This window comes from Scyliorhinus canicula, chromosome 15 (assembly GCF_902713615.1).
Source record: "Scyliorhinus canicula chromosome 15, sScyCan1.1, whole genome shotgun sequence".
Lineage (NCBI taxonomy): Eukaryota > Metazoa > Chordata > Chondrichthyes > Carcharhiniformes > Scyliorhinidae > Scyliorhinus > Scyliorhinus canicula.
Window position 1 is genome coordinate 4,819,018 of NC_052160.1, and position 13,377 is coordinate 4,832,394.

Consider the following 13,377-nt stretch of genomic DNA (forward strand, 5'->3'; position numbering starts at 1 on the left):
AGTTTGTGTGTCGATCAGAAAAGGTTGTATTGAAAGGCGGAGCAGGCTCGTGTGCTGTATGATCTAATTCTGCTCCTTTCTCTTGTGTTCTTGTGAAGCGAATTAATTCTTCATTTGAATAATTGTTTTTTTTAAGTTTTTATTCTCCATTTTCACATTTTCCTCCAAAATTTCCACCCCACCCCCAAACAGTAAACGGTAACAAATACAAAGTCAATCCCCTTAATAATAACGATCCCATCCTCCCACCACCCCCAAACAACGGCCCACCTGCCAATATACGCATCCAATAAAACAAACCCTCCCACTGTGGAAACAAAAAAACAAAGGAGAAAAATGAAAGGAGTCCGGGCCCGCCCATGGTCCCCCTAGAGTCCACTCACCCAACCTCCCCCCCCCCCCCCCCCCCCGCCCCCGGTCACCTAGAGTCCACTCCCCCCCCCCCTCGCCCATGGTCACCCTAGAGTCCACTCCCCACCCCCTCGCCCCCGTCACCCTAGAGTCCACTACCCCCCCCCCCCCCCCCCCCCCCCCGGTCACCCTAGAGTCCACTCCCCCCCCCCCGCCCCTGGTCACCCTAGAGTCCACTCCCCCCCCACCCCCCTCGCCCCTGGTCACCCTAGAGTCCACTCCCCCCCCACCCCCTCGCCCTGGTCACCCTAGAGTCCACTCCCAACCCCCCCCCACCCCCCTCGCCCGTGGTCACCCTAGAGTCCACTCCCCACCCCCCTCGCCCCTGGTCACCCTAGAGTCCACTCCCCCCCCAGTCACCCTAGAGTCCACTCCCAACCCCCCTCGCCCCTGGTCACCCTAGAGTCCACTCCCCCCCCTCGCCCCCGGTCACCCTAGAGTCCATTCCCCCCCCCCCCCCCTGGTCACCCTAGAGTCCCCCCCCCCCCCTCGCCCCTGGTCACCCTAGAGTCCACTCCCCCCCCCCCCGGTCACCCTAGAGTCCACTCCCCCCCCCACCCCTGGTCACCTAGAGTCCACTCCCCCCCCTCGCCCATGGTCACCCTAGAGTCCACTCCCCCCCCCCCCACCCCCTCGCCCCTGGTCAACCTAGAGTCCACTACCCCCCCTCGCCCATGGTCACCCTAGAGTCCACTCCCCCACCCCCCTCGCCCCTGGTCACCCTAGAGTCCACTCCCAACCCCCCCTCGCCCCTGGTCACCCTAGAGTCCACCCCCCCCCAACCCGGTCACCCTAGAGTCCACTCCCCCCCCCCACTCGCCCCTGGTCACCTTAGAGTCCACTCCCCCCCCCCCCTCGCCCCTGGTCACCCTAGAGTCCACTCCCCCCCCCACCCCCTCGCCCCTGGTCACCCTAGAGTCCACTCCCCCCTCCCCACCCCCCCTCGCCCCTGGTCACCCTAGAGTCCACTCCCCCCCCCCCCCCACGCCCCTGGTCACCCTAGAGTCCACTCCCCCAGCCCCCCTCGCCCCTGGTCACCCTGGAGGCAACCCCCCCCCTCGCCCCTGGTCACCCTAGAGTCCACTCCTCCCCCCCCTCGCCCCCGGTCACCCTAGAGTCCACTCCCCCCCCTCGCCCCTGGTCACCCTAGAGTCCACTCCCCCCCCCCACGCCCCTGGTCACCCTAGAGTCCACTCCCCCCCCCCCAGTCACCCTAGAGTCCACTCCCCCCCCCCCCCCCGGTCAACCTAGAGTCCACTCCCCCCCCTCCCCCAGTCACCCTAGAGTCCACTCCCAAACCCCCCCCCTCGCCCCTGGTCACCCTAGAGTCCACTCCCCCCCCCACCCCCCTCGCCCCTGGTCACCCTAGAGTCCACTCCCACCCCCCTCACCCCCCTCGCCCCGGTCACCCTAGAGTACACTCCCACCCCCCCTCGCCCCGGTCACCCTCGAGTCCACTCCCACCCCCCTTCGCCCTGGTCACCCTAGAGTCCACTCCCGCCCCCCCCTCGCCCCTGGTCACCCTAGAATCCACTCACCCCCCCCCCCTCGCCCCTGGTCACCCTAGAGTCCACCCTCCCCCCCCCTCGCCCCTGGTCACCCTAGAATCCACTCCCCCCCCCCTCGCCCCTGGTCACCCTAGAGTCCACTCCCCCCCCCCTCGCCCCTGGTCACCCTAGAGTCCACTCCCCCCCCCCCTCGCCCCTGGTCACCCTAGAGTCCACTCCCCCCCCCCTCGCCCAGCGCCGGCCCTAGGGTTGCTGGCGCCCCGGGCAAGCTGAACTTCGGCGCTCTTGGGGAGGGGGGGGGGCCTGGGAGGGGGGGGCGGGGCCTGGGAGGGGGGGGCCTGGGGGGGGGGCCTGGGAGGGGGGGCCTGGGAGGGGGGGGGCCTGGGAGGGGGGGGGGCCTGGGAGGGGGGGCGGGGCCTGGGAGGGGGGGCGGACCCGTGGGGGGGGGCGGACCCGCGGGGGGGGAAGCGGACCGGGGGGGGGGGGGAGCGGACCGGGGGGGGGGGGGGGGGCGGGGGGGGGGGGGCCGCCCTGGGGGAGGGGTGCCGCCCTGGGGGAGGGGTGCGGTACGTTTCAGCGCCGCCGCTTCAACGCTGCCGTTTCAGCGCCAGGACTTTTCAGCGACAGGACATTTCAGCACCAGAAAAAAAAAATCATACAGCAGGAAAAACAAGACCTTGGGGAACTGCCCCTCATAAGCATCCTCCAGAAGGAACATCCCAAGTACCCAGGGACAACAGGATACTGGCCATATCATTGGACCTGCACCCCATCCAAATCCAAACCTCTCCCGTCCCAGCAGGGAAAATGTACTGTCCCCATTCATATTAAGAGGAAAAGGATAATCACTCCAGCCCCAGCCAGGGGGACCCCGGGAAACTAACCCGACCAACAGAGTGCACCATGATTAGAAATAACACCCTCAAGAGAGACGAAAAGAATGAAAGGAGCGGGATGCAGTCATAATAATAGTCCTTGGGTGGAGTGATAATTGATTATTGATTATTGAAACCGCATGAGCAGATGGTAAATTGTTTTCTAACCTACACCAGATGACATGTAGTTCAACGGAGGGTTTTTCAAAACTCTCACTGACAGTTTCAGCTTTTTCTCCCCTATGTTTAAAGAGCATGGGATTTTTATCCCCATGTTTAAAGAGAAGCAAATTTTAAAAGCTTCAGACATGACATTTAAGCAGACCTTGGGGGTGAGGCTTCTGTATCTGGGTTCTGCACACCACTTAGCACACAGTAATAAAACTCCACTCAGACCCTGTTCTGCCAGGCTCCGATGGCCGCAGCCCCTCCCCCCACATTTGAATAATTGGTTGCCGGTTGTTTTAATCCGACAGTATAAAATCCTCAGTTCCCTTTTGCAATCTATAAAATGCTCTAATGTCCAAACGCATTATTTACACCTGAATTCTCACTCTGCACATCGTTAAATAAAAATACATTTTAATCGGTGAGGCAGAATATAAACACATTTATTTCAATAAAATGTTTTCAAATGATCCTATCTATCCACAGACTATGACTTCTTGATTGTACGTAATAATCCAAATTCAGTTCCCTGAGCTTCACGTTGATGTTGTCTCAAATTGGACATGAAAATAACCCATACAAAACACCAGCAGCCAAAAAAGGCCATCCTGAAGAAGACGGGGACCAGGCCATAGTTGATCATCTGGAAGGAGAGGAAATGCATCATAACTATGCAAAATGGCAAGAAAGTGGAAAATTAAAATCATACTCTTGGTTGCAATAAAACATACCTGCCCCACAGGCCAATATATCACAGCAACCTGAAAACAAAACAGAGATTGAAATCTGAATTAATACATAATTTTTAAAAACTGATTTTACCACTAAACTTGGATTTATTTATTTTTGTGGCGAGTAACTCACCTCCTGACACCCCAAAGCCTGTCCACAATCTCCACGGCACAAATCAGGAGTGTGATGGAATGCTCCTTACTTGTCTGGATGAGGGCAGCTCCAACAAGAGGCTTGATACCATCCAAGACAAAGCAGCCCAGCTTGATTGGCATCTCATCCACAAACATTCACTCCCTCCACCACTGATGCATAGTAGCAAGCGCGTGTACCATGTACAAGATGCACTGCAGCAACTCACCGCTTTAGATAGCACCTCCCAAACCCATGGCCACTACCATCTAGAAGGGCAAGGACAGCAGACACCTGGGAACCCCACCACCTGGAGGTTCCCCTCCAAGCCACTTACCATCCTGGCTTGGAAATATATCACCGTTCCTTCACTGTCACTGGGTAAAAAGCCTGGAACTCCCTCCCTAAGAGCACAGTGGGTGTACCTACACCACACGGACTGCAACGGTTCATGAAGACAGCTCACCACCATCTCCTCAAGGGCAATTAGAAATGGGCAATAAATGCTGGTCTAACCAGCACTGCCCACATCTCATGAGTGAATGGGAAAAAAATGACATTTAGAACAATAGGTAAGACAATAAGTAATCATGCAGAATTGGACAGTGTTATACTAAAGTACAATGGTTCATTTGTTGTGGCGGTAATAACAGTGAAACTATCAGCATTCATCAACATTACTCCACTGAAACTGACAGCTCCTGGAATCTAAGCACGTATACAGTAACGTGGAAATCCAGAAGTTGCTTCCGGTGACCCTACACTTCTCGAGAGGCTGTGCTGATGCGAACTTGCACGCTTGTCCGATTGGCTTCGCTGGAGCACTCCTTGTGAAAGTTACATCTTGCTGAATGAGATGTAACTGGATTTTTAACATTATAATTACTGCCAGGCATCCTCACTGAATCTGAGAAACTAATTTTATATTTGTGGAATGTCACATTTGTCCATAATAATAAGTTTCACAGACTTTTAAAGAATAAAAAAACATGTTTTTTTTATCTTTATTTTATTCTACCTTAATTCAATTGTAATCATTGGGTGCGATCTACCGGCTGCGTTACACCTGAAAAGCAGTGTGGGCGCAGTGCAGCGCAACTGGTAAATGCTGGGAGATCCCTCTTTCGGGATCTACCCAGCTCGCCACACCTCGCAAGATCTATGCCGATCTCCTGAGACGTCAGAATGTGAACCCTGCCCATTGTGGGCGGATCACTTTTTGGCAAATCTGCATATTAGAGTGAGACTAGCTGTCTCACTCCAACATGCATTCCTATGATCTGCCCAAGGCATTGGGATCTAACCCCTTCACCTTGTAGATCTCAGGTGAGCACTGGTCAGTACTGGTCTCCACAAACGGGGACCAGACGGATTACTCACTTTTCCAACTTCTTCCATCGGGCAGGAGATTCAGAAGTCTGAGAACATGCACGAACAGACTCAAAAACAGCTTCTTCCCCACTGTCACCAGACTCCTAAATGACCCTCTTATGGACTGACCTCATTAACACTACACCCATGTATGCTTCATCCGATGCCAATGCTTAGGTAGTTACATTGTATATATTGTGTTGCCCTATTATGTATTCTCATGTATTTTCTTGAATTCTGTTTAGTTCCCTTTTCTTCCCATGTACTGAATGATCTGTTGAGCTGCCCGCAGAAAAATACTTTTCACTGTACCTCGGTACACGTGACAATAAACAAATCCAATCCAATCCAATCAGTTTGTACCTTGGCACTGCTGAACTGGCACCCTGGCGGTACCTCTGCCAGTGCCACCTGGGCATCTTCAAAGTGCCAGGCTGGTACCCAGGCTGGCACAGCTCAGGTGCCAGCTGGCATTTTTGCTGCACTGTGGAGCGGGCCTGGGGTACCCTGCCCGGGTGTGGGGATTGGAGGGGGCCTGAGGACACTATTATAGGTGTGTTGGGGCTTTGGGGCGGGTGTGTCAAGAGATCGGGATGCCATTGAGAAATGGCAACCCGCTCTCCTGCTTACTGAAGAGTTCCGGCGAACGGAGCTCCTCTGTGTGGCCTTGTCAGGTGGTTCTCCGCTGAGGCCCCGTACCTACTCGAATGAGCGCTGCGTGGTGTTTCTAAACATGCTCGCTACGGGACTATGTTCCCATTTAGCTAGGTCGTGCCCTTCATTTAACTACCTGAAGATTTGAATTAAAAGTGAAGGGTATTAGTACTTTAGATTTCTTGGTTTGCTTTGAGAATTCTTCAATGTAGAATCATAGAATAGCTACTGGGCAGGAGGACATTCGGCCCATCGAGTCTCCACATACCCTTTTTAAGAGTATCCTACCCAGGGGCAGCACGGTGGCTTAGTGGTTAGCACTGCTGTCTCACGCGCTGAGGTCCCAGGTTCGATCCCGGCTCTGGGTCACTGTCCGTGTGGAGTTTGCACATTCTCCCCGTGTTTGTGTGGGTTTCGCACCCACAACCAAAAGATGTGCAGGGTAGGGCATTGGCCACGCTAAATTGACCCTCAATTGAAAAAAATGATTTGGGTACTCTAAATTTTTTTAAAAGAATACCCTACCCAGGTCCACGACCCTGCCCAATCCCCATAACTGTACTGAACCAGTGGACACTAAGGGGCAATTTAGCATGGCCAATCCTATGTAATTGGCTAATTACCTATTGCTGTTGTCACTGCTGCTGCATGTTGAGATTTGTCCTTGACTTGGAACTTAAACTGCCGCTGAGAAGGATGAAAACTATGTCACAAAGATTGTCAGATCCTTGTGGGCATCTTTCTTTGAGGTTCAGCAGTGAGTGCCCTTGCAAAAACCAGGCCAATATGTTTGAGATGGAATTGAAATGTATTTCACTTTTAATGCACCACACTGGGACATGGAAAGGTGCTCCCCCCAGGGTGGGAGGGGAACCATGAAGAGACCTCTGGTTAAAGTTGCAAATATTGTAACTGATATTGGGTGCCCACCGATGGTTTTACATGGTGTAAGTGACATGTGGTCTGAGGAGGCCTCAGGAAAAGGAAAAGGAAAGTTAATAAAATCGATTAGTTTAATCACAAAAGAGATGCGTGAAACGAAAATGTGCTTAAACCTGAATTGTGCCAAAATACTATCAGTTTCCATTTTAGACCATGACCATAAGACATAAGAGCAGAATTAGGCCAATCAGCCCATCATGGCTGATATGTTTCTCACCCCCATTCTCCTGCCTTTTCCCCATAACCCCTGATCCCCTTGTTAATCAAGAACCTATCTATCTCTGTCTTAAAGACACTCAGCGATTTGGCCTCCACAGCCTTCTGCGGCAAAGATTTCCACAGATTCACCACCCTCTGCCTGAAGAAATTCCTCCTCATCTCTGTTTTAAAGGATTGTCCCTTTAGTCTGAGAGGTTTTTTTAATAAGTTTAGAGTACCCAATCATTTTCTTTCCAATTAAGGGGCAATTTAGCGTGCCAATCCACCTAACCAGCACATCTTTTGGGTTGCGGGGGTGAAACCCACGTAGACACGGGGAGAATGTGCAAACTCCACACAGACAGTGACCCAGGGCCGGGATTCGAACCCGGGTCCTCTGCGCCGTAGTCCCAGTGCTAACCACTGCACCGCGGTGCTGCCCCTAGTCTGAGATTTTGGCCGTATACTCTGATTTTAGTGAAGGATTGTAAAAGCACAATACTGCAGATGTTGACAATCTGAAATAAAAGCAGAAAGTGCAGGTAATATGCGGCAGATCTAGCCGTATCTGTGGAGAAAAAGAGTTCATGTTTTGAGTCGAATGTAATAACGCTCCTTCAAAGCCCTTCAGAACTTCTGAAGAAGTCATATCTGTCTCAAAATCTTTTTTCCCCAACATTGCTGCCAAGACCTGCAGAATCTTTCCAGCACTTCCTGTTTTATTTCAGACAAGTATTGGCCTTACCTTAGCTTTCAGAACAAATATATATTGCAACAACACTTGAAAAGCAAGATCAGGCTCATTGTTGGGTTGGGCTGAATTTCACTGAAAAATACACCATGGTTTGCTGGTAGTTTTCTTTTTACCTGATATGTTTTCCAGAATGTTTCTCTCCAGACAGCAAGGATATCTTGTTTCCCTTCCATTGCACTCATACCTAAACAAAATTGTAGTTGGATGAGAATAAAGAACTCCTTTTTTCAATAAACTTAGCATACCCAATTATTTTTTTTCCCAATTAAGGGGCAATTTAGCATGGCCAATCCACCTAATCCAGGGGTGGGCAAACTACGGCCCGCGGGCCGCATGCGGCCCGCCAAAGGTATTTCTGCGGCCCACCAAGTCATTAAAAAAAAAAAAAAAAAAATTTTTTTTTTTTAAATTTTTTTTTTTTTTTAAATTTTTTTAAAAAGGTTAATGGGTGGGGGGGCTGTTGGGTTACTTACTGGCATAGGGTGGATACGTTGACTTGAGTAGGGTGATCATTGCTTGGCACAACGTCGAGGGCCGAAGGGCCTGTTCTGTGCTGTACTGTTCTATGTTCTATATGAGGCTCCCAGAATCATAACCGGGTGAAGTAATTATTTTACTTAATATACTATGCGGCCCTTTGTGAATTGTGAATTTCTGAATGCGGCCCTTGCACGGAAAAGTTTGCCCACCCCTGACCTAATCTGTACATCTTTGGGTTGTGGGGGGTGAGACCCACGCAGCCACAGGGAGAATGTGCAAACGCCACACGGACAGTGACCTGGGGCCGGGATCGAACCCGGGATTCAGTGCCGTAGGCATAATAATAATCTTTATTAGGGGCAGCACAGTAGCACAGTGGTTAGCACTGCTGCCTCACAGCTCCTGGGACCTGAGTTCAATTCCCGGCTTGGGTCACTGTCTGTACGGAGTCTGCACATTCTCGCCATGTCTGCATGGTTTCCTCTCGGTGTTCCGGTTTCCTCCCACAGATGTGCGGGTTAGGTGGACAGTCCATGCTAAATTTCCCATTAGTGTCAGCAAGGTTAGGTGGGGTTACTGCGTTACGGGGATAGGGGGTGGAGGCATGGGCTTAAGTAGCGTGCTCATTCCAGGGACGGATGCATACTCGATGGGCCGATTGGCTCCTTCTCCACTGTACATTCTATGATTCTAGTGTCACAAGCAGGCTTACATTGACACTGCAATGACGTTACTGTGAAAATCCCCTAGTCGCCACACTCCGGCGTTTGTTCGTGTACACAGAGGGAGAATTCAGAATGTCCAAATTACCTAATAGCACGTCTTTCGGGACTTGTGGGAGGAAACCGGAGCACCCGGAGGAAAGCCACGCAGACACAGGGAGAACGTGTAGACTCCACACAGACAGTGACCCAAGCCGGGCATTGAACCTGGGACCCTGGTGCTGTGAAGCAACAGTGCTAACCACTGTGGTCCCGTGCCACCCTCGCCTACTTTGATTCTCTGCTTATTCACAGTCTGTCCTGTTGAGGTACCACCAGAATTCTTTTGATGGAAATTAATTAAATTGATGAGAACTTCCATTCATAAGCTGTTAGGAACATATAAACATCGGACTTGGGAACGAAGGCCACTGGACGAGGTAAGGAGCTGGCTGCTTCCACCTCAGATGTGCATCCTGAGGAGACACCTCGACATAGTGGAGGGACAAGCACATCGAGGATCACTGAGGGCACTGGGGGAGGGTTGGGCAAGATGGGGCGCGTAGGGCGTGCGGGAGGGTAGGGGAGTTGGGGGGGGCAGGTAAGGGGGTGATGGAGGTGGGGGGGAGGGTTGAGAACATTAAACACCCTTGTGCACAACCAGTAGGATACTCTGTCTCTTTATTTTGCAATTCATCATCGCGTGCAGGTGATGGGTGTGAGTGAGCACTCAGCAGACAGGCAGGGGTCAGACTATATTATAGATTGAGGAGCACTGATGCTCAGCTCTCTGCAGATTATCATTACCCTCCTGCCCTCGACAGTGACCCGCTGACAGTGCCGACGCAGTCCCAGCACCCTGGAGTGATGTGACACATACCCTGGGATGGTGGGAAATGGGGGTAGTGGGTGGGTAATTTTGCGATAATGGACCAGACCACGTCCTAAGTGAACCGGGTGAGTATGAAGGCCCCCCTGACCCTCCAGGCTTGCCAGACCCTCACCGCTGCCGCATGTCCTGCAGCCTTCAGCTCGGCCTCAGGATCCTCCACATTCCCGTTTTCCAGCCTGTGCTGGTCCGGCGCCTCCTCATCATCCTCCTTCTTGGAGGTGGCCACATGTTCCTCATCATCAACGTCCAGCACATCGCCCCGCTGCTGTGCAGCAGGTTGTAGAGGGCACAGCAGACCACCACAAAGAGGGCGACCCTCCTGGCGGTGTACTGGAGTCCACCACCGGAGTGGTTGAGGCATTAGAACCGCATCTTGAGGAGTCCGATGCACCGTTCAATGTAAGTCCAGGTGGCCACATGGGCCTCATTGTCTCCAGCGTCCGTACAGGCATCATTAACCAGATCCTCAGTGGAAATCCCTTGTCCACCAAGAGCCAGCTGCCCATCCTGGGCTGTTCCTCGAAGAGGACAGGGATGACCGACTGCCCCAGGATTTAGCTGTCATGGAGGCTCCCCGGGAAACGGGCACATACGTGCAGTATCTTCATCTGGCCCCCCTGACTCCCCCTCTAGGTCCCTCCCTGGCTTGATGGGTGGCCGGGTCCTCAGGGTGTGGGGCGAGGTCCGGCACATGGGCCGTCGCCTCGAGCATTAGCAAACGTTGCTGCTGCCATCTCTGGTGTCTGGCCGCATCGCGTAGCACCAACACCACGAGGGCAACTTCTGAGTCCTACATCCCTGCCATAGTGTTCAATATCTGTAAGGAATTGGGAGAGGGTGTTAGACTGACAAACAGCGGTGGCTCCCACAATTACCCCTCTGATTCCCCCCCCCCCCCCCCCCAACCTGGAACACCCTGCCCACGCACACCAGGCCGCAGTGGACACCCATCACTGTCCAGAACAGGAGTAGGAGACTGCAAATGCCCGCATACAAAATATTGTCTTGCATTTTGACTTTGTCTATATATATATTTCTGGAACATACCTCTTCATTCACCTGAGGAAGGAGCAGTGCTCCGAAAGCTAGTGACGCCAAACAGTGACGTTTAATTTTAACCTGGTGTTGTAAGACTTCTTACTGTGCTCACCCCAGTCCAACGCTGGCATCTTCACATCAGGAGTAGTAGAGGGGAAAGTTTCGGAGATCTACGGGAAACTGATGGAGTGGGAGGGAGCCCCGATAGGGGAGGTGAAGTGAAAGTGGGAAGAAGAGCTGGGTGGGGAGTGGGAGGCCGGATTATGGGAGGAGGCCCTGAGGAGAGTTAATGCACCCTCATCCTGTGCCAGGCTCAGCCTGATACAATTTAAGGTGGTCTACAGGTCACACGAGGGTGGCACGGATGAGCAGGTTCTTTGAGGGGGTGGAGGATAGGTGTGGGCGCTGTGCGGGGGTTCCTGCGACTATATTCCCTTAATCCAATGCTGCACTACACATGGCTCAAAGCTTTTTTGGGAAGGGGTTTACTGGCCTCCATTTATGTCCAAAATTCGGACTATATTTAAATAACAAGGGCAAACACATTCTGCCCAAAAGGGTTGTACACTTTCTCTAAACTGTTGCAGTTGTACATTAGAGATACCAGTGTTAGAAAGCCAAGGCACATTAGGATTTTAGGGCCATAACTATTGCTATCAAAAACATTTCCATTGGTCGATTATTTACAATTTCAGAACAAACATTCATTTCGATGATGTGCTTAACACCCATACACTACTGAATTTTAGCTTTGCTCTGGGTTAAAAATAGCTCATTCAGTCTGTTGGTCATCTCACACACTTTGTGGGCGCAAGTTAGATATTGACTGGTGCTGCTTTCCCAGGCTAGGTACCTACCTATGTAATAGGCACTGATGCCAGTTGGAGTCATCACCAGTTGGTCACACACCACCTTCCGTATGACGCTGCCCAATCCCTTGCCGGGGAACACCTTATCCATCAACTTCAGCCACAGGTAGAAAAAATTCCCATGGAAGCTTAAAGACAGAAGGGCGACATTTCTCGTCTGCCTCAAGTCGATATCATCGGGTTTTAGAAGTTTCTGCTGGGCCAGATCCCCCGCTGCGAAGATGCCGCTGTACCAGACCACATTGGAGAACCAGGGGAACCGCTCAACCTGGGAGATGAGAACTTTCCACATCACTCATTGATCTGCAGAGGACTCGCTCACTTGGTTTAGGCAAGCCCTCTTCTTTCTCGCACAAAAAAAACCCTCCGGAGAACATTGGGCAGGGCAGCTGACAACTAGAGAGAGGGAATCTACAAGGTTATAGCCACCTCTTGTTAGAACTCCTCCTTTGTTACTGATCAGAGATCAGTGTGACATCACTTAAACTTCTGCATACTCAGTCCTGAGGACACCACCCCTGTTAAATATCTTTCACATGGCTTTGTGGAATATATCTAACTAGTTACTGCTTCACTTGACCCGGGTTACTTTTTCAAAATTGATGAATAAAGGTTCGTACTTTTTTTTTGAAATAATTTTTATTGAAAAATTTTGAATTTATACAACAATAACGCACCATAGTAAAATACCAAAAATAACAATAATATTAACAATCATAAACATTCGCCCCACCTCCGTGAACAACACAGCATTTTAACAACAACGCAAATTAACACAATATAAAGTTACAGAATAGACAGTACAATACGGAACACCACCCCCCCCCCCCCCCCCCCCCCCCCCTCCCGGGTTGCTGCTGCTATTGACCAAGATACCTATCTCTGAGCCAGGAAGTCCAGAAAAGGCTGCCATCGTTTATAGAACCCTTGTATTGATCCTCTCAGGGCAAACTTGACCCTTTCCAACTTTATAAATCCCGCCATGTCACTGATCCAGGTCTCCACACTTGGGGGCCTTGCATCCTTCCACTGTAGCAGAATCCTTCGTCGGGCTAAAGGTTCGTACTTTTACTAAACTCTAATACTTTCAACCAGGAGCAGTTTATAAACCAGGATTGGAGAAAGAGATTGATCAAAGGTGGATTAATCTGTTAAACAATAGGATATTTAGTGAGTGAGGAAAATCAGAACACAAGGGGAGAGGGGCATTAAATAACAAGTACGTATATAAATAATTAGAACATACAGTACCTTAGGCTTTATTAAGAGGACATAGAGAACAAGAGCATCGAGGTTATGTTAAAATTGTATCAAACGCTGGTTCAGCCTCCGCTGAATATTCTGTCCAGTTCTTTTTTAAATTTTATTCCAAATGTAAACAATAACAACAAAACCACATTCCAACAAAAGATGAGAGGCGACTTAATAGAGGTTTATAAGATGATGAGGGGGATAGATAGAGTGGACGTTCAGAGACTGTTTCCTCGGATGGATGTAGCTGTTACAAGGGGGCATAACTATAAGATTCAGGGTGGGAGATATAGGAGGGATGTCCGAGGTAGGTTCTTTACTCAGAGAATGGTTAGGGTGTGGAATGGACTGCCTGCTGTGATAGTGGAGTCGGACACTTTAGGAACTTTCAAGCGGTTATT

At 51.2% G+C, this 13,377-nt stretch overlaps 1 protein-coding gene across 1 annotated transcript; it reads right to left on the reverse strand.

Moving 5' to 3' along the window:
• Positions 1-3,384: 3,384 nt before the first annotated feature.
• On the reverse strand, positions 3,385-12,166 carry mpv17l (MPV17 mitochondrial membrane protein like). Its single transcript, XM_038820767.1, has 4 exons — positions 11,714-12,166; positions 7,859-7,929; positions 3,694-3,723; positions 3,385-3,605 (listed from the first exon to the last, which is right to left on the reverse strand). The coding sequence occupies exons 1-4, from the start codon at positions 12,015-12,017 to the stop codon at positions 3,450-3,452; spliced, it is 561 nt and encodes a 186-aa protein (XP_038676695.1). The 5' UTR covers positions 12,018-12,166; the 3' UTR covers positions 3,385-3,449.
• Between the last annotated feature and the right edge of the window lie 1,211 nt (positions 12,167-13,377).